Source organism: Oncorhynchus kisutch, linkage group LG15 (assembly GCF_002021735.2).
Source record: "Oncorhynchus kisutch isolate 150728-3 linkage group LG15, Okis_V2, whole genome shotgun sequence".
NCBI lineage: Eukaryota > Metazoa > Chordata > Actinopteri > Salmoniformes > Salmonidae > Oncorhynchus > Oncorhynchus kisutch.
In genome coordinates this window covers 41,164,123-41,189,624 of record NC_034188.2, presented here as the reverse complement: position 1 = coordinate 41,189,624, position 25,502 = coordinate 41,164,123, and the positions used below count along the sequence as shown (strand labels likewise).

Below are 25,502 nucleotides of genomic sequence, written 5' to 3'. Positions count from 1 at the left end.
AACAGAAACAGTAACAGTACTACAAGCGCTAAGTCCACAGGTCAAGGATAGGTCTTTTGTTGAACATGCGGTTACTACAATCACTACTGATTTAGATAATTTTATGTTAAATGCCCCAGGGATGATTCATTTTATAACTTCATATAACATGATTTGACTTAAACCTGTCTATCTTACGATTATTATGAATGTCTGATTCTTTTAGGTTTAAAAAGTAAACTACAGTGGCCCTATGGGTCAATAACCAGATGGTATTGTGAACTGTAGATTTATGTGGAACTGAAAGGATATGTCCCAGGTGTGTCTTGTAGTGTCTTCACAAACCCAGAGTCCACCGAGCCTGTAGAGAGGAGCACATAGTTAAAGAATGTTCTGTGGAGCATATACAGTGCATTCAGAAAGTATTCAGACCCCTTGACTTTTTCCACTGTGTTAGTTAGCCTTATTTTCAAATTGATTCAAATGTATAGTTTTTTCCCCCTCATAAATCTACACACAATACTCCATAATGACAAAAATCAGTTTTTTAGGCATTTTTACAAATGTATTAAAATTAGACATTTTACTCAGTACTTTGTTGAAGCACCTTTAACAGCGATTACAGCCTCAAGTCTTTTGGGTCTGACACTACAAGCTTGGCACACCTGTATTTGGGGAGTTTCTCCCATTCTTCTCTGCAGATCCTCTCAAGCTCTGTCAGGCTCGATGGGGAGCGTCGCTGCACAGCTATTTTCAGGTCTCTCCAGAGATATTTGATCAGGTTCAAGTCTCTGGCAGGGCAACTCAGACATTCACGGATTTGTTCCAAAGCCACTCCTACGTTTTCTTGGCTGAGTGCTTAGGGTCGTTGTCCTTTTGGAAGGTAAACCTTCTGCCCAGTCTGAGGTCCTGCGTGCTCTGGAACCGGTTTTCATCAAGGATCTCTGTGTACTTTACTCCCTTCATCTTTGCCTCGATCCTGACTAGTCTCCCAGTACCTGCCGCTGAAGAACATCCACACAGCATGATGCTGCCACCAACATGCTGCACCGTAAGGATGGTGACAGGTTTCGTCCTGACGTGACGCTTGGTAATCAGGCCAAAGAGTTCAATCTTGGTTTCATCAGACCAGAGCATCTTGTTTCTCATGGTCTGAGAATCTTTAGGTGCCTTTGGGAAAATTCCAAGCAAGCTATTCTGTTCATTTTACTGAGGAGTGGCTTCCGTCTGGCCACCGTACCGTAAAAACCTACTTGGTGTAAACTTGCAGAGATCGTTGTGCTTCTGGAAGGTTCTCCCATCTCCACAGAGGAACTCGAGCTCTGGCAGAGTGACCCTTGATTTCTTGCTCACCTCCCTGACCAAGGTCCTTCTCCCCCGATTGCTCAGTTTGGCCGGGCGGCCAGCTCTAGGAAGAGTCTTGGTGGTTCCGATTTTCTTCCATTTAAGAATGGAGGCCACTGCGTTCTTGGGGACCTTCAATGCTGCAGAAATGTTTTGATACCCTTCCCCAGATCTGTTCTCTGAAATGCACTGTCAAATGTGGGACTTTATATAGACAGGTGTGTGCCTTTCCAATCATGTCCAATCAATTGAATTTACCACAGTTGGGCTCCAAAACAAGTTGTAGAAACATCTCAAGGATGATCACGGTGAAAACACACACACTCCTAATAAGCTCCAAGACGTACACTTACATATTCCACTCACTCACTCACTCACTCACTCACTCACTCACTCACTCACTCACTCACTCACTCACTCACTCACTCACTCACTCACTCACTCACTCACTCACTCACTCACTCACTCACTCACTCACTCACTCACTCACTCACTCACTCACTCACTCGACCATAAAAAATAAAAAAAACTATTCATTCAAATTAGGAATGACATTGACAGTGCGCAGGCTGTGGCTTGAATTAAGATCACAAGCCTGGAGCCAATTATCCTGACTGTAAATGCCCTCTGCTTTTCCCACGTATAGGAACAGATCAAAGGGAAGTGAGTGAGTGAGTGGGTCATCCAGGCAGATACTGTTGCATGTCACTTCACGCTCCAGTCAAGCCTCAGCTGAACTAGGTCTCTTTTTCATCCGCATCCCTCACTCTCTCACTGACCCTTCCCAATCTAATACACTCTCTCAACTGTCACGGTTTCCCGCACACCTGTGAATGTCCTATCGCCCAAATCTGTAAACACAGCCTTAAAAGTACTGCCATGGTCTGAAACTGACCTGAATCTACATTAGCTTTTGTTATTCTATTCTGCTCTGGTTTCGACGACACCTATATAGCGAAACTATGAAGGAACAACAGCACTCACGCATCACCACGTGTACGATGGCGAAGGTGAAGATGTAGATGGTAAGCAGGGACAGGGACAGAGTGAACAGGTAGAAGTAGCGGTAGTTCCTCTTGCCCACACAGTTGCCCACCCAGGGGCAGTGATGGTCAAAACGATCTGTGGAGAAGAGGAGCGGGAGGAGGTCAAAGATGGAGAGGAGAGGGAAGAGGTTCTGTGGCCACGGGATCAAAATGTACATTTCACACACACAAAAACAAACTAAGTTCAATTGAACTTGTGGAGGTGTCAATGAGTGCGTTGGATAGACCCTTCCCCAAAGTTCTGCTGGTTAAAGGTTGAACAAAAATGAAAATATATTTTTTTTAATGATTTAGCTGGGTAGTCATTGAAAACTCATTCTGACAATAACAACCAAGTTCAACAAAAGTAAAGTAGCTATTAGCCAATGTCCTCTGCTTACAATAGGTCCCAATCCCTCAAACACAAGCACGCAGTTGACAGGAAATAAGAGCCATTTCCCTAGAATTCCTTTTTCTCTGATCTAAATATAGTGACCCCTGTTTCTTCATTACACTAGGACCAGAGCCAGAGTGAAGCTATCCAGGGTCAGACAGCTTTACACTTTTATCCCTGTGGCAGACAACACGTACACATTAAAACATATATGATGGCAGCATGCAGGTGGGGCACTTCTGCATTGAAGCATATCTGGAATGAGGAAAAACCATCAATATGATTTGTTGATGTACTGTATATAGAAAAGAGCCCAGTGTGTATAATCAACTATTAGATATTGTACGACAGGTTCATGGAAAACACCTTCCTTCCAGCTATTAACCACACCCACTAGTTTTACTCAAATATGTGAAAAAATCTATGTTTTTAATTCCTTACAATACCGCAACAGACTTGATTGCATTGAAGAAAGGTCATGTATTTTGTTTTGTCCAACTCCTGTGCAAAGACAGATGACCATTAAACCCACAGCCTTTATTGATTCATTGATCATATTGATCCCTTACTGCAGAGTGAAGGGGCCTGAGCCATAAGGAGGCTGGCTGGCTGTCCCAGGCTGCTGTGTCATGCTGGTTGTGTGTGACCAGCATGACACAGCACACAGATTTTGGGGGAGGGGGTAATACACAATAACTGATGTTTAAAGGCCAAATGCATGGTTCAATCATGACTAGCCAAAATACTGTTATTCTGCCCACACATGGAAAAACTATCCTCAAGAAAGATTCCAAAAGAGTACTTTGTAGAGATCTGGAGAGAATGAATAAAACATGGCAGCATTCCAAATCCCCACTGGAAACCCATTCAGCTGTAGAATGTCCCATCTCCGGATATGGAAATTATCAATAGAGGTTTAGATTAAAACTATTTCCAATAAAAAAATTCTAAAACACTGACAAATAAATGTAGGTAAGTTCAAGGCTTGGGCAAACAAATACAAACTTGCATCAGCAGAATGTGTCCTTCACACGCTGATTAAAAAAGGCTAGTTTTCACACAATACCCAGTCTCTGAGTGAATTGAAATGAATATGTTATTTTCGGACTGAGTCTTCTTTCATGATAAGAACAAGATGAATTGACTGAAGGGAGAAGAGTGCTCTCTCTTACCCACACAGTTGTCACAGATACTGCAGTGTGAGGCGCGAGGCGGTCGGAAGATCTTGCAGGTGTGGCAATACTTCAGTTTGACGATCTGCCCGTTGATTTGGACGTTGCGGATCCGGGGTGGAGGCCGCTGCCCAGCCGGGACGTTCCCATTAGCCGCCTCTGAGACAACAAAAAGGTGGCCATTTGGGATTATATTCAGTTAACAAATGGAGTCATATCTATTCATGTTCATACTGTGTAGTGCAAGTTTCACACGCAGGTTAAGCCTAAATTGCCTTTAAAATCAAGAATAATTATAATTTGGCTTCAGACATGTCTTAATCATGGATGATAATCCGCATTTAACAAGTTAGAAGTCATAGATCGACCACAGGAAAATGACATTAAATCAACTAAATATACCAGACTTGGAAGCACACACAAATGTGAATCGTCGAACCTTGAGAATGTCGCTTCAGTCCAAGGTTCCACACACACCGGTCAGTTATTTACCATGATGTTTAAGCATAGCAGGACTGTTGTTTTTTAAATGTATTAACCTGGACCTGGGACGATGGGTCTTGTTGTGCCAGGGTATGTAGTCCTGTTTACAGTAACATTAAATCGTTTAAAAGGAAAAATCTACTTCTTCCTTTAGAATTTACAGTGTTAAATAACACTTTTTTTTGTGAACAAATGTTTCATTGTGGGGTTATGACTTTGGTAGCAACATGGGAAATAGCTGTGGGAATCTGTTGCAATGTTCTCTCGATGGGCTGGCTGGCTAGGCAATAACACCAAAGACAATATCCGCATGTAACATTGCTGGTTAACTTACGTCGCCTAAACACACTGGACTAATCAATTTAGGAGTCGACAATCTCACCATGTTCAACCTGAATATCGATGTGCCTCAGAGTGGAGTCGAACATGCTCAACGGCATAATTTATATACTTTTGAGGAGATGGGAAAATGTTGTCGTGCTACGTCAATGGGCCACTTGGTGCATTCTGGACGATTCTGGGACAAGGAGCTCTCCCCCTTCAATGTGAGTCTATTGGGCGCTAGCTCAAAACCAACATTAACACGAATTTCGTCAACAATAAGTATAAAACAGATGTGCGATGTGAAATAATGAACTTGCGAGACGCAGCATGACAACGGGAACGCGATTGGTCAGTCATGCCTGGTGGGGCGTAACACCTTCTTCTGTTCATTGGATTCCCATCTCATTTCTATAATATCTCTGGGCAAAGGCACCATGCAAGTCACTAGACTAAAAGAGAGAAAAATAGGAAAAATATGCTATACCCTACGTTAAATTTAAAAAATGTATCGAGGTAAGAATATCACAAAAATATGATAAATTGCTCTTTCGAGAGAAGACATCCTCCCGAGTTATGAAAATCGGGCCAGTACTGAAATCTGACATTTAATAGACGTTTCCGATCTAAAAGTCGTATTCCTGTTAACATCCAGTCTGAGCGACTTTATCACTTTGCTACGTCCACTCAGATACACATGAAAACATGAAATGATCCAGGGAATCGATAGATCAAATCAGAAAATATAACATTATAAAACATTCAAAATGGTTGAACCTTTCCTTTATGGTTCATTTGGATAAATGGAATAACATGACTGAATACTGCCAGTAGGAATACCTGCTAGGACAGGTGAAGACAGCACAACTTGACCCAAAAATCGAACATTTACAGTTCGAAAGCATTACCACCTCATAGGCCATACCACTTCATAACACTTCCAAAGTCTTTGCATGGTTAAAGCAGAATATAATAAGGATTTTGATACCGCCATTGATGAAAAAAAAGTCAACACTGAACAGGCCAAATCAATAGTGTACAGCACACAAGATGGCGGTCAAATGTGTTCTTCACATAGTGAAAGAAACTTTTAATAAATCGAATCACATGTGAATCAAAACCACTTTCTACTTAAAACCATTGCTTTGTGGATTCATGTAGCTAGCTAGTGTAACGGTATAGCTTCCGTCCCTCTCCCCGCCCCTACCAGGGCTCGAACCAGGGACCCTCTGCACAAACCGACAACAGCCACTCTCGAAGCATCGTTACCCAGGGCTCAAAAGCCGTGGCCCGGGGCACAACTACCTCAAGGTCTCATCGATTGAAAAGCTATTAGCGTGCACCCCGCTAACTAGCTAGCCATTTCACATTGGTTACACTAGCAGTCCCTTGGGAAAAGCCGGTCTTCATCAGCCCAATTTCATTATGTATTTCATGAGGATCTTATACTGTTAGCATTCTTCTAGGAACTAGCCACTAATGGGCCAAGTGACAGCACCGCAGCTGTGTGCTGCCCTATAGGACTCCCAATCACGGCCGGTTGTGATACAACCCGGAATCGAACCAGGGTCTGTAGTGACCTGTAGCACTGAGATGCGGTGCCTTAGACCGCTGCGCCACATGGCACAGTCCTCTATGGAATTCTACAGTATTTCAATTAAATGTTTCAAGGACGAAATTACATGTATTTAAGTACTTTATTGTTGTAGTGGGGACAGTAACATTAGTACTCTCCAAAAATGTATTGTATATAAACAGTGCCTTCACTGTATTCACAACCACATTTTTGGTGTTACAGCCTGAATTTAAAATGTTTTTAATATATATTTTTTGTCATTGGCCTACATATAATACCCATAATGTCAATGTTTTTATACATTTCTAAAAATGTATTTCAAATAAAAATATGAAATGTCTCGAGTATTCAACCCCTTTGTTATGGCAAGCTTAAATACTGTATATTAGTAGTTTATTTAACATAATATTTTTACAAATGTATAACATTTTCCTCCACTTTGAGTATTTTGTGTAGATCGTTGACAAGAAATGTCAAAATAATTTGAATCTCACAGGGTGTGAATAGTTTATAAAGGCATATTTTTATTTATTTTTGCTCACATAATATAATTTTGAAGTATACATTGAGGTGTCTGTAATAGAATAAACATAAACAACAAATGTAGACATAAAAATGCATTTCGACAGCTTCCAAAATCTATTTTTTTTATTTTACAATGGAGGATTACCACCAAGATGGCTACACGGTGGGGTGTAGCCATCTTACAGCGCCACCTGTCAGTCATACAGGGTTTTATACACGTCGTTGGGCTCAAAACATCCGTGCCCATCTGGGTGACGCAATCTCTATTGCACTCCACACTGACCTTTCCCACCTGGACAAAAGGAACACCTTTGTGAGAATGCTGTTCATGGACTAAAGCTCAGTGTTCAACACCACAGTGACCTCCAAGCTCATCACTAAGCTAAGGACCCTGGGACTGAACACCTCCCTCTGCAACTGGATCCTATACTTCCTGATGGACTGCTCCTAGGTGGTGAGGGTAGGCAACAACACACCCGCCACGCTGACCCTCAACACGGGGGCCCCTCAGGGGTGTGTGCATAGTCCCTGTTCATCCACGACAGTGTTGTTGCGCACGACTCTTAACGGCATCATTATAAAAAAGTTTGCCGATGACACAACGATGGTAGGTCTGATCACCGACAACGACGAGACCGCCTATAGGGAGGTCAGAGATCTGGCAGTGTGGCACCAGGACAACAACCTCTCTCACAACATGAGCAAGACAAAGGAGCGGATCGTGGACTACAGGAAAAAGGAGGGCAGATGAGGGCTCTTCCCCCTAAAGAGGCTGAAAGGATTTGGCATGGGCCCTCAGATCCTCTTCAAGTTCTACAGCTGCACCATTGAGGACATCTTGCCTATCTGCATCACCGCTTGGTATGGAAACTGCTTGGCATCCAACTGTACAGCCCAGTACATCACTGGGGACAGTCCCTGACATCCAGGACCTCAATACTAGACAGTGTCAGAGGGAAGGCCCTAAAAATTGTCAGACTACAGCCACCCAAGCCACACTCTGCTACAGTGGTACTGGAGTGCAAGCATTGACCCCCTTTTTATGCACACTCACTGGACTCTGCCCACACACACTTATATTGACACCACACACGTATATTGACACCACATACACACTGCTGCTACTCTGTTATCCATCCTGATTGACTAGTCACTTTTACCCCTACCTACATGTACATATTTCCTCAACTACCTCGTACCTGGTAGCAGTACTCCTTGTACACTGACTGTACAAAACATTAGGAACACCTGTTCTTTCCATGACAGACTGACCATGTGAATCCAGTTGAAAGCTATGATCCCTTATTGATGTCACCTGTTAAATCCACTTCACATCAGTGTAGATGAAGGGGAGGAGACATGGATTGTGTATGTGTGCCATTCAGAGGGTGAATGGGCATGACAAAATATTTAAGCGCCTTCGAACGGGCTATGGTAGTATGTCCCAGGGTCACCGGTTTGAGTGTCAAGAACTGCAATGCTGCCAGGTTTCCCAGTGTGTATCAATAATGGTCAAAGGACATCCAGCCAACTTCACAACTATGGAAGCATTGGAGTCAACATGGACCAGCGTCCCTGTGGGATGCTTTCGAAAACCTTGTAGATGCCATGCCTCAACAAATTGAGGCTGTTCTGAGGGCAAAAGGGGGTGTAACTCAATATTAGGAAGGTGTTCCTAATGTTTTGTGCACTCAGTGAGCAGTTACATGCACACAATAATACGATTATGGTGGATAGTCAGATTAACGCAATAGTTTAAAATATTGACATGCTTTGGAAGATGAACAATTTCCCCTAATAATCCTGTTTACATGGACACATCAAAATCAGACAACTTGACGGGACTTTTGATAAATGCAGAAAATCCAGAAGAAAATAAACGTTCTACTACAGCGACCATATTATTGCCAAGTTATTTGACTCGGGGTTCGGACATGTACAGTTTGGATGTGAAAACTATTTCCAAGATGCATTCTTTCAGTTTTTCTGAACCCACTTCACTCGCACATAAGATAGAGGCTACCACTGCAGATCAAATATACGACTGGAACGGTGATTAAGCTGTTTTCATGTCCTAATAATTCAAAATATTGCTCAGAAAACCAGGTGTTTTAAATCAGCGTATGCTTACTTCAATTTTAAGATAAACAGGGTAAGGGTTTTACATGACGATTTCCTTTCTCTGCCTACTGCTATAATCCGTGTAATATTATTATTAGTGTGCGTGAAAACAGCCTCATTTTATTGTGTCCAAAATCTTTCTTACTTATAACTCCGCATTGTTGGGAAAGGTGCTCGTAAGTAAGCATTTCGTGGTGAAGTCTACACCTGTTGTATTCAGCGCATGTGACAAATAAGATTTGATTTGTTAATTAAAAAGGCAAGCTGAATTGAAGTTGGTGATTTATTTTTCTCGTACAAACAGCTTGATGAGGATGTGACTTATTTTTGGTATTTGAGCGATTTATCTCTTGTCATTTTATGTGAAGGTGTGGTATGCGTGTGGGCTCTGTACTAGTTTACACTGAGGAAGACACGTTTGGGAGGAGCGAAAAATCTGTTATCAGGGAAGGATCGATGCACGACAACAAAGCAATCTGTGGCTCAACATACTCCATCTGCTAAACAAGGTAATGTCACAAACTGAACGGCCTCGCTGTTCTAAGTAGTGCCATTGCGGCCATTGTTAGCCCAAATATGAGAACGTTATCCCAAATTCATTAGCATGTTAGCCCAACAGTAAATAGCATGTTAGCCCAACAGTAAGTTGTTAGCTAAAAATCCATTAGCATATATCTCTATGGAGTCAGACTGGAAGGCCTGTGTCAGAGCAGTCACAAAGGGAGCATATCATCCCAATAGGCAATAGCATGTTAGCCCAATAGCCGTTATCATGCATCTCAGTGTTTTCTGACTGGAACGCTCGAGTCAAAGCCGTGACAAAGGGAATGCTGCCAGCCCAGGCACTTCCAGTGGACAACCTGCAGCAGCGGCAATCATTTACAGCCTTGTCCTGTCATCTGGAGAGGACCTTTACCAGTCCCCCCCCACCCACGCCTCTAGACCGTAACGAGAGAGAATAGGGACACATGGAGGGCAATGTGAATCTTCACCGCTCAGACAGAGGCTGCACACTGAACAGCTAGAGAGGGAGGGAGGGTTGGGCTGTGGCATGGCTATTGCAGAGGAGACAGGCTTTTTCCTCAAGAGATAGAAAAGAGAAGCTGGCTGAAATAATGGAAAAAAATTGTGGATAGTCCACTAGGGAGCGGTCAGGTAATCAAAACAAAAGCCATTACATGCATGTCCAGCAAGTTCATTCAGACCCACATCTGGCTAGGTTATACAAAGTAACATAGGAAGATTGTCTGCAAAATATCCCTATTTGGTTGTGCCTTCATAATTAGTGCCTGTGCTAATGTTGTTTAGATAATGAGAACGTCACAATGCTTCGCTGTAGGGCCAAACCAATGAATTCAAACTACGTCAAGGCTTGAAACAGTACACTTCAGATTGGAGAAAATAAATCTGACTAGGGGATGAGCTCAGAACAGCATGGAAGATGAACCTTTAGCGATATAAAGCATAACACACACGAATTAAAACAACAGGCTGAAGCTCTGGTCTCTACTAGATGTCGATCGACTGATTTTTCAACGCCAATACTGATTATTGGAGGACTAAAAAAAAGACGATACCGATTAAAATCGGTCGATTTATATATAATAATGACAATTGCAAAATACTGAATTGAACACGTATTTTAACTTAATATAATACATCAATAAAATCAATTTACTCTCAAATAAATAATGAAACATGTTCAATTTGGTTTAAATAATGCAAAAACAATGTGTTGGAGAAGAAAGTAAAAGTGCAATATGTGCCATGTAAAAAAGCTAATGTTTAAGTTCCTTGCTCAGAACATATGAAAGCTGGTGGTTCCTTTTAACATGAATCGTCAATATTCCCAGGTCAGAAGTTTTAGGTTGTAGTTATTATAGGACTATTTCTCTCTATAACATTTGTATTTCATATACCCTTGACTATTGGATGTTCTAATAGGTACTTTAGTATTGCCAGCCTAATCTCGGGAGTTGATAGGCTTGAAGTCATAAACAGCGCAATACTTGAAGCACAGCGAAGAGCTGCTGGCAAATGCATGAAAGTGCTGTTTGAATAAATGCTTACGAATCTACTGCTGCCTACCACCGCTAAGTCAGACTGCTCTATCAAATCATAGACTTAATTATAATATAACACACAGAAACATGAGCCTTAGGTCATTAATATGGTCAAATCCGGAAACTATCATTTCGAAAACAAAATGCTTATTCTTTCAGTGAAATACGGAACCATTCCGTATTTTATCTAATGGGTGGCATCCATAAATCTAAATATTGCTGTTACATTGCACAACCTTCAATGTTATGTCATAATTATGTAAAATTCTGGCAAATTAATTAGTCTTTGTTAGGAAGAAATGGCCTTCACACAGTTCACAACGAGCCAGGCGGCCCAAACTGCTGCATATACCCTGACTCAGCTTCCACAGAACGCAAGAAAAGTGACAATTTCCCTCGTTAAAAATAATTAATGTTAGCAGGCAATATTAACTAAATATGCAGGTTTAAAAATATATACTTGTGTTTTGACTTTAAGAAAGGTATTGATGTTTATGGTTTGGTACACATTGGTGCAAGACAGTGCTTTTTTCACAAATGCGCTTGTTAAATCACCCGTAGGTTGTGATTCAATGACAAATTAACAGGCACCGCATCGATTATATGTAACGCAGGACAAACTAGATAAACTAGTAATATCATCAACCATGTGTAGTTAACTAGTGATCATGTTAAGATTGATTGTTTTTTATAAGATAAAGTTTAATGCTAGCTAGCAACTTACCATGGCTCCTTGCTGCACTCGCATAACAGGTAGTCAGCCTGCCACTCCTCATGGCGTGCAATGTAAATCGGTCACAATCGATGTCCAAAAATGCTGATTACCGATTATGAAAACTTGAAATCGCCACTAATTAATCGGCCATTCCGATTAATCGATCGACATCTAGTCTCCACACTGCTGGTTGACACCTACTTTATTCATGCACCTAGAAGGCTTTAGACCTCGCTTGGTTCCTAATTCACAGTCCTCCCCCGGCCACATTTGTTCCATATCAGGAAGTGACCTCCCTAGCTTTTAACCCTTAGGCATTTCATGTACATCAAAGGATTAGATCGGTATGGCCAGCATGATAGTAGCTCCACCTTGCTCTCCGATTGGCTAGATGGAATTCTTTCAGAACTACAGAAGTGTCACACTACGTTGATCCAGTTTAGGTTTCGAATAGAAACATTTAGGGGGGTTGGACTAGGGCAGGGATCATCAGCCTGACTAACCAGTGTCTGTATGTAGCCTCGCTACTTTTATAGCCTCGCTACTGTTATTTTCCAGTCTTTGTACTGTTGTTTTATTGATTTACCTATTGTTCACCTAATACCTTTTTTTGCACTTTTGGTTGGAGCCTGTAAGTAAGCATTTCACTGTAAGGTCTACTACACCTGTTGTATTCGGCGCACGTGACAAATAAACTTTGATTTGATCAACCAGATTCAGAAGAACAACATAATTTTGAATATTTTGTAGACTGCAATTTGATTGCAAGAAGCCCAAACAGATATTATGTTTGACCAAAACATAATCATGTCAAACCTTGCTTACATTTGTATACGATCACATGTCTCTCTATTACGTGGAAGGATACTTTGGGACAGATTCCCAAAATGACATCCACTTGGAACTGATTTGCTGGTGTTTTTACAATAAATAAAATCTCCCGCCGGCCAAATTCAGCCTGCAAGTTGGGGAACCCTCACCTAAGGTTTTTTTTCTAGACAGGGCTTATGGAAGAATGAGGGAGGCATGGGTGTGAATTATTATTATGATGACACAGGTATGGGTCAACTACTCACCAATTTCCATCTCAATGAAGGTGGCCTCCTCGGGGAGGGCGCGCGGCAACACTCCCGGGTCACTGAAGCTGGTCCTTAGCAGCATGGCCATGACAAAGAGGAAGAGGACAATAGCGAAGACCGGGATGGCAGGGGACAGGTGGGTTGCCAGGTATGGGCATCTGCAGATGTGAGAAGAGGACCATAGGTTAATAGCAATATTCAAGCACACACACACGTACCACACAATGTTGTCTCTTAATAATACTCCTTACTGAATGATTATAATGCGATTGACCCATAAAACATTAAGATAAAGCAGGATAGTTCGTGCCATGGTGATAATTCTGTTTAGTTATGTTGATGCAAATTCTCATGAATTTAGTGGAAAATTACAATTTCTTGCCTTCAATTTCATACCAAAACTAATGCTCCTCATCTGATATAAAATATGTATTTACATGACCCAGGAGCTAATCTATTTTTCCTTTTATGGCAGCACAACAATATGGCTGCGAAGATACCTTTATCGGGGGTGGAAGAATCCCTCTGCTTATACACGAGAGGGTATTAGCGTCCCATCATTGTCAACAAAAGCGCTGCACAGTCGGCACTGAGAAACAAGCCTGTACACATTCTTGTAGAGCCGTGCACAGAAGGTCACTGTCGCAACTGTGCTGTTAGGGCCGTCTGGTCTGCAACCCTTCCCCTAGGGCCACACACACACGCGCATTGCAGCTACGGCTCAAGAATCAACAACAGCCCGGAGACAGTGTTTAATCTTCCGAATGCTCACACACTGTAGGGGGAGGGGGTGCTTCATTAACATAAAACCAGTTGGCACCCGTAAACAGACAATAGAGTAGGGATACCATTCTGCTGCCAGGATGCCCCTCTAAAAAAGGCCCTTTTTCCCCTTCACGGGGGCGAAGGTGGTCTGTAAAGTGCTGCGGCAGTGCTACTGCATTGAGCTATTGATAGAAAAGCTGCACTTCTCTCCTCCTTCCCCATGCAAAGAGATCACACATCCATAATGTAAGGGTAATATATTATGGTAACACTGTAGGGGGAGGGGGTGCTTCATTAACATAAAACCAGTTGGCACCCGTAAACAGACAATAGAGTAGGGATACCATTCTGCTGCCAGGATGCCCCTCTAAAAAAGGCCCTTTTTCCCCTTCACGGGGGCGAAGGTGGTCTGTAAAGTGCTGCGGCAGTGCTACTGCATTGAGCTATTGATAGAAAAGCTGCACTTCTCTCCTCCTTCCCCATGCAAAGAGATCACACATCCATAATGTAAGGGTAATATATTATGGTAACATTTCCCTCTTCATAATGAATTAGCAGCACATTTATAATACCTTGTGAGCTATACATGCCACATGGAATTCATTGTGAAGGGAGCATTGGAAAGAAGAGGGGGTCAGACAGGGCAGAAATCCTGAGTATTGCATGTTAGACAGCGCATGGGTGATGAGTCATCATGAGTGTTTTTCACAGTGCCCGTGAGCAAAATGGTGTAATGCAGAGTTTCCCAAACTCTGTCCTCGGGATCCCCAAAGGGCACGTTTTGTTTTTTTGCCATAACACTACTTGATGATTAGTTGAAAAATCAGCTGTGTAGTGGTAGAGCAAAAAACAAAAATGTGCACACCTTGAGGTCGGGAGGACAAAGTTTGCAAAACCCTGGTGTAACAGGATATAGGTTTGATTATGCAAGAGGTATGTATAAAGGAAATCATTTTTTCAAAACACCAGATTTCTAGTGGATCCAGATGTATAAAGACTGAATCTCCTGACGAAATCCCCAAACACTATCAATCCAAGAAGATTATTTCTAGTTCAAAAACAAACATTCTCCCAACTCAGTTTGGTACAAATGCTGTTGTGATGTAAGCCCCAAGACACCGACTGTCATTTTCAGTTCCCATTTAAAAATGTTCAATTTCCTCTTTTTGTTTGGGTGCCATTTTATGCTGACTCAAACACTGTCCTACACCACAGTGGAAACATACTGTAAGAGGGAGGAAAAGGTTAAGGGGAGGGGTGTAGCTACAGTGTACAAGAGTGAGCCAACAAAATACAGGGTAACAGTGTTCCGTTTAGTTCCTTTCACATTATGCAAATTGACTTGATTTCATGACGTATTCCTTTTAACTCTTAGTAGAGCAAAAGGCACTATGTAGATTAGACGGGTACGTTTGCAAACTGGTGCCATACTTGCAGGACAGGTCCGATAAGTTTCCCCCAGTACCTGGTTCCAGATCTGTTTTTGCGGTGTGTTCAACTCCTTTGCCTTGACAACGACCATATGAGTTGGCAAGACCGCATAAACAGATCTGGGATCAGGCTACCTTTTCTACACTAAATGGAAAAAAATGATAAGGGAGAGATCCATACAATCAATATAGATTTCCACTGGTTCAAGCCCTGAGACAGTTGCCTAGAGCTTGCTCAATTACTGCAGAGTCAGAGGACAGGAAGTGAATTAAGAGAACGGAGAGGGAGGCATGAAAAGGAAGCTTGGTCTCAGCGTCAATTATGTATAATTCCAGCACTGATGACTGGTTGAGCATTCTAGTCACACTGTCATCACTTGGAATTCCTGGACATTACCAGTAGCCAAAACCAGGGTGGTACCAGAGCCATACATTTGGCTTTGGGTGGCTCTTAGAGCCAAATCGGTTGACCGATATAAACCGATAAAATTTGTATCAACGTTTAATCCACCGAAAAGGATAGATATAAAATGCGGAGAAAAAGCTCAAAAAAAAGACTGGACATAATCCCCCAACATAACTACACCAGTCGGAGAAGAGAGTGAACTAATTCAGTGGCTACAGCCCTACTATTGATTAAAACACCAAAACATTGAAAGTGTGTCCCGTTGTTGTTTTTCCAGCTGGCTAGCATGAGGCAGCTCAGTCTTCAGAGCCCAAGCATATTTTTTTGCTGGAATCGATGCGGTTTATCCTCCTTTCACTGGAGTAACAGTTGTTCAAAAAATAAAAAAATATTTCTGGCGCTCCAATTTTTTTTTGTGGTGGTTACATTAAAATGTTCTTTCTGCTTATCTTTGTACGGCTGGTTTAAGCGCAATCCATAGTTCCCCCATTCCAGCTAGAATAATAAAATCGACAGATATAACGGTCATCGGTAAATATTTCCACTCTAAAAACCAGATCCAAAAATCCCATATCTGCCGGGCTCTAGTGGTTATTATCCCTTGTGTCAATCATTTTAAAAAACGATGCGATAAACCAGTCAAATTTAAGCATGGCCATGTATATTTATTACGTCAACAGCGTAGTCAACTCACGTTCACTCAACACTCATGATCAGATTCGGAGTTCAGTATTATTTGCCTCTGGGAAATCAAGATTATTTAATGTATTCTTAATATATTCTCTTAATACATTATTTTGTTTGTTCTTCCTCTCCCTTACTGGGACCCAAAAATATATAAAATCCTTGATTCTTGCGATAGTGCGACGTTCCAAATGCCTCTAAAACATACATTTGAATTAATCGAGTCATTGAGCAACACAATTCATTTAAGATACCAGTATCTAAATCTGTAATTTCGCTGCTCTATCCCTTTAGAATTGGACCAAGAGCCCATCATGCATGCTATGGACCCTGTAAAAGGTATCGCACACTTTCCTAACACGAGGCTGAGCTTGTAACAGCCAATTCTTGGAAGCAGAGATAACATATCACCCCTGGAAATGTTTGCAATGCAAAGGCACCACCCTTACCTGGTACCAATTAGAATAGCTAACTGATGCAGAGTGAGAAGTTCACTTCCAACTTTTAACTACTGGAGGGGAAGGGACATTTGCATGAGGGCTCTCTAATCTAGACTTTGAACCATTGAACTTTACACACACACACACACACACACACACACACACACACACACACACACACACACACACACACACACACACACACACACACACACACAGGGGAGAGGATATGTACAGGACTCGTTAAGTAACAAGAACTGTTCCCTTCGTGTTGAGGTGTCGATGAAACGGGCTCAATTATTATCAAAGTTGGAGACATAGTTGAAGTCGGAAGTTTACATAGGCCTTAGCCAAATACATTTAAACTCAGTTTTTACACACTTCCTGACATTTAATCAGAGTAAATACTCCCTGTTTTAGGTCAGTTAGGATCACTACTTTATTTTATAAGAATGTGAAATGTCAGAATAATAGTAGAAAGAATGATTAATTTCAGCTTGTATTTCTTTCATCACATTCACAGTGGCTCAGAAGTTTACACTCAATTAGTATTTGGTAGCATTGCCTTTAAATTGCTTAACTTGGGTCAAACGTTTCGGGTAGCCTTCCACAAGCTTCCCACAATAAGCTGGGTGAATTTTGGCCCATTCCTCCTGACAGAGCTGGTGTAACTGAGTCAGGTTTGAAGGCCTCCTTTCTCGCACACACTTCTTCAGTTCCGCCCATAAATGTTCTACGGGATTGAGATCAGGGCCACTACTAGCTTGACGTTTGTTGTTCTTAAGCCATTTTGCCACAACTTTGGAAGTATGCCTGGGGTCATTGTCCACTTGGAAGACCCATTTGTGACCAAGCTTTAACTTCCTGACTAATGTCTTGAGATGTTGCTTCAATATATCCACATCATTTCCCTACCTTATGATGCCATCTATTTTGTGAAGTGTACCAGTCCCTCCTGCAGCAAAGCACCCCCACAACATGATGCTGCCACCCCCATGCTTCACGTTTGGGATGGTGTTCGACTTCCAAGCCTCCCCCTTTTTCCTCTAAACATAATGATTGTCATTATGGCCAAACAGTTCTATTTTTGTTTCATCAGACCAGAGGACATTTCTCCAAAAATGTGTCCCCATGTGCAGTTGCAAACCGTAGTCTGGCTTTCTTTAATGGCGGTTATGGTTTCAGGTTGTGTCGATATAGGACTAGTTTTACTGTGGATATAGATACTTGTGTACCTGTTTCCTCCAGCATCTTCACAGGGTCCTTTGCTGTTGTTCTGGGTTTGATTTGCACTTTTCGCAACAAAGTACATTCATCTCTAGGAGACAGAACGAGTCTCCTTCCTGAGTGGTATGATGGCTGCGTGGTCCCATGGTGTTTATAGTTGTGTACTCTTGTTTGTACAGATGAACGTGGTACCTTTAGGCTTTTGGAAATTGCTCCCAAGGATGAACCAGACTTGGAGGTCTACAATTGTTTTTCTGAGGTCTTGGCTGATTCCTTTTGATCTTCCCATGATTTCATGCAAAGAGGCACTGAGTTTGAAGGTAAGCCTTGAAATACATCCACAGGTACACCAATTGACTCAAATGATGTCAATTAGCCTATCAGAAGCTTCTAAAGCCATGACGTCACATTTTCTGGAATTTTCCAAGCTGTTTAAAGGCACAGTCAACTTAGTCTATGTAAACTTCTGACCCACTGGAATTGTAATACAGTGAATTATAAGTGAAATAATCTGTCTGTAAACAATTTTTTGATAAATTACTTGTGTCATTGCACAAAGTAGATGTCCTAACAGACTTGCCAAACCATAGTTTGTTAACAAGAAATTTGTGGAGTGGTTGAAAGACGAATTTGAATGACTCCACCTAAGTGTATGTAAACTTCCGACTTCAACTGTATCTGCCCCATTTCCCGAACGTAGATTACACCCACTCCTGGACAAAACAACTGTTTACAGTGGGGCAAAAAAGTATTTAGTCAGCCACCAATTGTGCATGTTCTCCCACTTAAAAAGATGAGGCCTGTAATTTTCATCATAGGTACACTTCAACTATGACAGACAAAATGAGAAGAAAAAAAATCCAGAAAATCACATTGTAGGATTTTTTATGAATTGATTTGCAAATTATGGTGGAAAATAAGTATTTGGTCAATAACAAAAGTTTTACAGGCCTCGCTCATCTTTTAAAGTGGGAGAACTTGCACAATTGGTGGCTGACTAAATACTTTTTTGCCCCACTGTATCTCCATTGAGCATGCATTTTAACCCAGGACTAGGCTAAATCTGTCTGGGAAACTGGCCCATCATGTACTTCGCAAGTGGAACTCTCTCTAAAGTAGAGATGTTGCAGACTTCAAATATTAGTAGTCCTCATGCTGAGCAACACCACCGTGCCTGAGCATCAGAGGGATATGTCATGCCTAAGTACTTCCTACCCAGTCTTTAAACTTTACGTCGGCATTAGCCGTCCGTCGGAGAGCAGAAGTGAAATCACAATACCATTGATTTGTGTACCGTAATGCTGCGCTAGCAGATCTGCAGTGGGACAGCTGTGAAATTTACATCTTTTGTAAGGATGTCTGCCCACAACTTTCTCCCTCTCTCACTCACTCTTTCTTGGGCACTGGTGAGAAACAGAGAGCCCACAAATTACATTGGCTGCTTCTCTCTTTCAGATGCCCACAGGAAATAGTTCCATAATAGAGGCCCCAGTGATCTCATTCACAGTCATCTCAACACGTTCAGTAGTACACGATTCCTTCGTGTTTGTTCTAGATGTTTGTTCTAGATAGTATATTTCTACATTAACTTTCCACAATGCGTGTGCCCAGTTATCCTCCTGACATATTTGCTTGAGACTTTCAGCTATGGCCACAAGACAAAGTGCTGGCTGGAAACACCCCTTTAAAACAATAAGAAATAATCCCAACCTACAGTAAAGGTGCATTTTAGTGGCATAAAATTACATTAAAGCTGAATAATGAACTTAAGTTTACTAAACCTTTGTGGTGTCTTAAGGACAATCTTAATTAATGTGCGTTCGGAATTGAAAACGATCTGATCTTAGTCAGAAAAAAAGTTGAATCAGCAACACAAAGTTGGAACACAGTGGAGCAGAACAAAGTGTTGAATTAAATCAGATAATAACAATTTGATTCCAGAAACATGAAATACCACACCAGTTACCTCCGACAGACAGAGGAAAAAGGAACAGATTTCCGACAATACAAGCAACTGCAAAACATTGGTTGTGTCCCAAATAGCACCCTATCCCCGACAGTGCACTACTTCTGACCATTTGGGATGTAATACACATTGATCTACAAATTGGGAAGGGACTGAAACCGTAAGACCCAAAATGCTGCCAAAGTGGCTACGAGGCAGATCGCGCACCTGAGTCCAGGCCTTTAAAATTTGACATCAGACAGAAGACATCTCTTGGGAGAATAGTGGCAGCTGTCATCCATTACACAGCACTTTGATGAGGAGGCAAATATGTATTAAGTGTGCGTCCCTAGCTCGCCTGCTTGTATTGAAGTACAGATACGAACAGGATCATTTCACTCAAATTCACATAAAACACAACCTTTAACAAGCAAGCTTTTAGTCAACGAAGACTCCATTGTTATTGGAAGTAGATACAGTAGGTTTTCCCAGCTGAATAAAAACATAAATAAGCGCATTGACTGGGTTATGTTCATTAGGCACAAAAACCTTGACGAATCATTTTCATTTCCCGTTTTAGAAATGGTGTTACATTGTGCCCTACTGAACACAACCGTGCTCATTGTTATGGGAGCTAGATACAGAATGGTTTCCAAGAAGCTGAATATAAATTAGGGATTTTACTGCATGGCTCGTGTTTATTAGGCAGGGAAACAGACAAATGAATGGATTTTCCCTCCGTTTGGCTGTTTTCAGAAGGGTAACAATTAGGGAGAGTGTTACAATGAGAGGCTAGATTTAGTTTTAGGGCTTAAGGGGAAGAAAAAAAATCTGTTTTTGAACAGGAATCAATTTTTTGGTCCCCACAAGGATGTTAAAACAAGCAAGCATATATGAGCAAGAACGCAGGCAGGAGAAAGAGAGAGAAAGAAAGAAATGGATGCCTGGGAGACCTTGGGGCCTGTTACTAGATCCTCTGGCCAGAATCAGACTGCAAGGTCAGCACTTGGCAGTGCGCTTCTCTCTCGCCCTCCTTCCTCGTCACACACACACACATGATATATGAGGGAGCTGACAAACACCGCTCTGCTAGGCTAGGTACACACCCCGGACGCCATACACCCCCCCTACACAGGACACGCACACATGCTCACGCTCTCAGTTACATGGGCAAACACAGATGATACACTGCCCTTGTGAGTGATGAAGCAGGAGCATGGCACACACATACACACCCCCCCCCCTCTGGAGAGCTGAGCCGTGGAACATCACAGGCACTGTAAGCAGGTCCATGAGGACACACACAGCCAGGCCTTCAGTTCAGAAAGCTAAATGGACTAAAAAACTGGCATGTATTCATGGATGCCAAGGGAAGCCAGGCTTACCCCCCAAAAATATGATTATTATTTTGTTTCACACACATTTCCTTCAATTCGCAAGGGGCTGAATGTACACTACGTGACCAAAAGTATGTGGAGACCTGCTAGTCGAACATCTCATTGCAAACTGCATTTGGAGGCAACTTCAGCACAATAACTGTTAGTCGGGAGCTTCACGAAACTTGTTTCCATGGCCGAGCAGCCGTACACAAGCCTAAGACCACCATGTGCGATGCCAAGCGTCAGCAGGAGTGGTGTAAATGCTCACCGCCATTGGAGTCTGGAGTAGTGGAAACGTTCTCTGGAGGGATGAATAACACTTCATCTGGCAGTCCGATGGACGAATCTGTGTTTGGCGGATGCCAGGAGAACGCTACCTGCCATAATGCAAAGTGCCAACTGTGAAGTTTGGTTAAGGAGGAATAAAAGGTCTGGGGCTGTTTTTTTCGTGGTTCGGGCTAGGCCCCTTAGTTCCAGTGAAGGGAAATCTTAACGCTATAGTATAGAACATTCTAGACGATTCTGTGCTTCCAACTTTGTGGCAACAGTTTGGGGAAGGCCCTTTCCTGTTTCCGCATGGCAATGCCCTCGTGCACAAAGCGAGGTCGATACAGAAATATAGTCATGTCGTGCATCAGTGTCAAGACATATGTACTAACAGATTATAGAGCAAACAACTCAATTATCATCACAACACATAGGTTGTAATATGGCTTTTTTTCCCTGGATTGGTTTCCCCCAGTGAATTTACTCACACATCACTACTGCTATCAAAGCCTGAGCCTGTTCATTTGGTACCAAATGGAAGAAAACAGACAAACTGAGGAACCTAGTCCAATAAGAAATGTTAATTTCCATTTTCTGTTTTAAAACATGCCCTAATAAACACAACCTTGCTCTCTGCCACAGAGGTAAGCTCCCATTCAAAGCACAAACGCCACTGAAATGCATGACTGGGTTGGCGCCCCCCCTTGGGTTGTGCCGTGGTGGAGATCTTTGTGGGCTATACTCGGCCTTGTCTCAGGATGGTACGTTTTTGGTTGAAGATATCCCTCTAGTGGTGAGGGGGCTGTGCTTTGGCAAAGTGGGTGGGGTTATATCCTTCCTGTTTGTCTCTGTCCGGGGGTGTCATCGGATGGGGCCACAGTGTCTCCTGACCCCTCCTGTCTCAGCCTCCAGTATTTATGCTGCAGTAGTTTGTGTGTCGGGGGGCTAGGGTCAGTTTGTTATATCTGGAGTACTTCTGTCCTATCCGGTGTCCAGTGTGAGTTTAAGTATGCTCTCTCTAATTCTCTTTCTTTGCTCTCTCTAATTCTCTTTCTTTCTCTCTCTCGGAGGACCTAGGATCATGCCTCAGGACTACCTGACATGATGACTCCTTGCTGTCCCCAGTCCACCTGGACGTGCTGCTGCTCCAGTTTCAACTGTTCTGCCTGTTATTATTATTATTTGACCCTGCTGGTCATTTATGAACATTTGAGCATCTTGGCCATGTTCTGTTATAATCTCCACCCGGCACAGCCAGAAGAGGACTGGCCACCCCACATAGCCTGGTTCCTCTCTAGGTTTCTTCCTAGGTTTTGGCCTTTCTAGGGAGTTTTTCCTAGCCACCGTGCTTCTACACCTGCATTGCTTGCTGTTTGGGGTTTTAGGCTGGGTTTCTGTACAGCACTTTGAGATATCAGCTGATGTACGAAGGGCTATATCAATAAATTTGATGTCTGAAATTCTATTATAAACAAAATGGTGAAATGTTACTGAGCAAGGGCACTGAGGAAATAGTAAGCCCACGTACAAAGACCACACAAGCCGTGAATCCTATTTTATGAATCAACGCTGGGAAAAGACTGCTTCATCCTACCAATGGTTTCTACCAATTTGGCTCATCTGTTGTGTACTTGTTGCTCATTTCCGCAATTTAGCACAGCTACTCTTCAAGGGGAGCGCCTCTCTCGCCGGACTGCTGATGGTTGGAGATTAGTAATAAGAGGGCTACCCGGTTGGTTGGTTGGTTGTTGTTGTTGGACTGTGTCCAGCCCACTCACGAGGACACTGCTTCTCTGTTCCCCTATCTATGCCTTGTTGCTTCTTTCTAATCCTAAATCCACATTAAAAGGAAGGGCCTTAAAGCAGTGAATTCATTCCCAAGGGAAGGAAAGTTAGTGGGTGGAGAACAAAGATGGGAGGTCAAAGAGTAATGCAATCATAGAATTCCACTGAAGTTTTTGGCCTTGAGCGGTCAGAAGTAGTTTGTGTTTATTAGTAACCTGACTACCCATCCACATTGCTCCAGCCAAACTAGTATTTTTTTTCTCCACGATGAGTCTGGCTTTCCTCCCTGACATTTTCTAGAATGCAAAACACAATCGACCGTTCTGATTGGTCCTCGAAACAGAACTTTAATATTCTGAAATGGTTAGACTGTTTAGAGACTCCAAATCCCTGATTCATTTGTTTTGAATATTGCCGCTCATTTTGAGAGGTCTGCGCAAACAACTTCTAGGATGGCAGTTTCAGACAATGGCGTGATCGATGGAGCAGCGGTCAGGCAAGTTCATTAGGACTACTACTAAGAACAAATTCTTATTTTCAATGACGGCCGAGGAACAGTGGATTAACTGCCTGTTCAGGGGCACAACGACAGATTTGTACCTTGTCAGCTTGGGGATTTGAACTTGCAACCTTCCGGTTACTAGTCCAACGCTCTATAAAACACTCGGCTACCCTGCCGCCCCAATGATGATTATACTGACCAGTCTCTTATTGGTGAAAAACCATGAAAGCACAGCCACCAAAAGCAGTTTCCGTGAACACTCTACTCCCGTTAGACTAGTTTAGTAACATTCTTGCTAAATGAGGAATGTCAAACCTTCGCCAGACACCAACCAGAATCACAGAGACGCTCCCTGTTTTCAGCTTAAGAATCTATCCCACAGATAATCCATGGCAGCCTTGCTCCACAATGTGCTGTCGCCAACTCATGCACATACAGCACATGCACATTCAGCACATGCACATACAGCACATGCACATACAGCACATGGGACAACGCTAGATCCATGGGAATCTAAGTAGAGACATCTCTTTAGGTGAAGATGGACTTTTTTGGGATCCATGATCGATGCCATTTTAAAAGACTTAGACATCCATGTCAGACATCTCTTAAGATATATAGTATAGTGCAAGTGAAAAATCCCAGGTATCACTTCTCAGTTTCTAATAGAGTGCCTGTAGCTGTTGGTTAGTGGTAGTAAGCTAATCTATCAAACATGACTCTTGAAAAGCATCAAAACCACTGTGCCTCTCTCATCAGCAAATTTCCATTAGCCCATCACAGGGCTAGATTAGATACGTCTCAAATTGCTCCGTAATGGAGTTTTGAATTACAGCCCCTGTTCCCCAGCGCAATATCCATGTTAATATTCAGGCGTCCCCCCATGAGGGACAATTGTAATATGAACGTAGCGTGCTAAACGCTAACAACCCCCTCGCCATTAGTCATTGTTGGGCCTGGTCCAACCTCAGGCACTAAGCTAGTGGAATCGGTATCAGTCTCAACTCCGGCCCTGGGGGTGGACAACAGTTCCCTCTGTGGGGACTCAGCTGAGAACTTGGTATGTTCATTAGGGCAAAATGTTTTAAAACGCTTTGCAACGTAAAATAGATTATTGATTGGAGTCCAGAAAGTCCCTCCCAGTTTCAGTCCGTTTTCTTCCATGCGGTGCCTAATTAACACAACCCAAACTCCCAGTGAGTGCACACAGAGATGGAAAGGGCTTGGCACTCACAGTAGGCCCAGAGGCTACAGGAAGCTGCAGTCTGCAGCCACTACCGTAGCTCCTCAGCAGTCCACTAGATGATTACATTAGGTCTAGTAGCTTAGCAGTAATGGTCCCTGTCTAGTGGAATTACTTCGTGAAACTTGAGTCCATCGGCTAGAATATCATCAAAATCCCAAAGGTTATTTGTCCCTTTCTTCGTAAACAGGTGTAGACTAACAGTGAAATGCTTACTTACAGGCACTTCCCAACAATGCAGAGAGAAGAATAATAACGAGGAATAAATCCACAATGAGTAACGATAACTTGGCTATATACACGGGGTACCAGTAGAGTCGCTGTGCAGGGGTACGAGGAAATTGAGGTAGATATGTACAGTATTCAGACCTAGACTTTTTCCACAATTTGTTACGTTACAGCCTTATTCTAAAACCGTTGCCCCAGTCTGAGGTCCTGAGCAGGTTTTCATCAAGGATCTCACTGTACTTTGTTACGTTCATCTTTGCCTCGATCCCGGCTAGTCTCCTAGTACCTGACAGTGAAAAACATCCCCACAGCATGATACTGCCACCACCATGCTTCACCGTAGCGCTGACACAGGTGTGCGCCATTTCAAATCATGTCTAATCAATTGAATTTACCACAGGTGG

The 25,502-nt window shown here is 42.5% G+C and overlaps 1 protein-coding gene across 1 annotated transcript in view; it reads right to left on the bottom strand.

Moving 5' to 3' along the window:
* Positions 1-25,502, bottom strand: part of LOC109905300 (zinc finger DHHC-type palmitoyltransferase 9) — a 45,665-nt gene that overhangs the window by 10,903 nt on the left and 9,260 nt on the right. Inside the window, exons 2-5 of the mRNA XM_020502594.2 lie at positions 12,795-12,955; positions 3,915-4,073; positions 2,308-2,445; positions 292-340 (exon numbers count right to left, since the gene is read on the bottom strand). Coding sequence (XP_020358183.1) covers positions 292-340; positions 2,308-2,445; positions 3,915-4,073; positions 12,795-12,955 — 507 coding nt within the window. The remainder of the gene's footprint in view (positions 1-291; positions 341-2,307; positions 2,446-3,914; positions 4,074-12,794; positions 12,956-25,502) is intronic.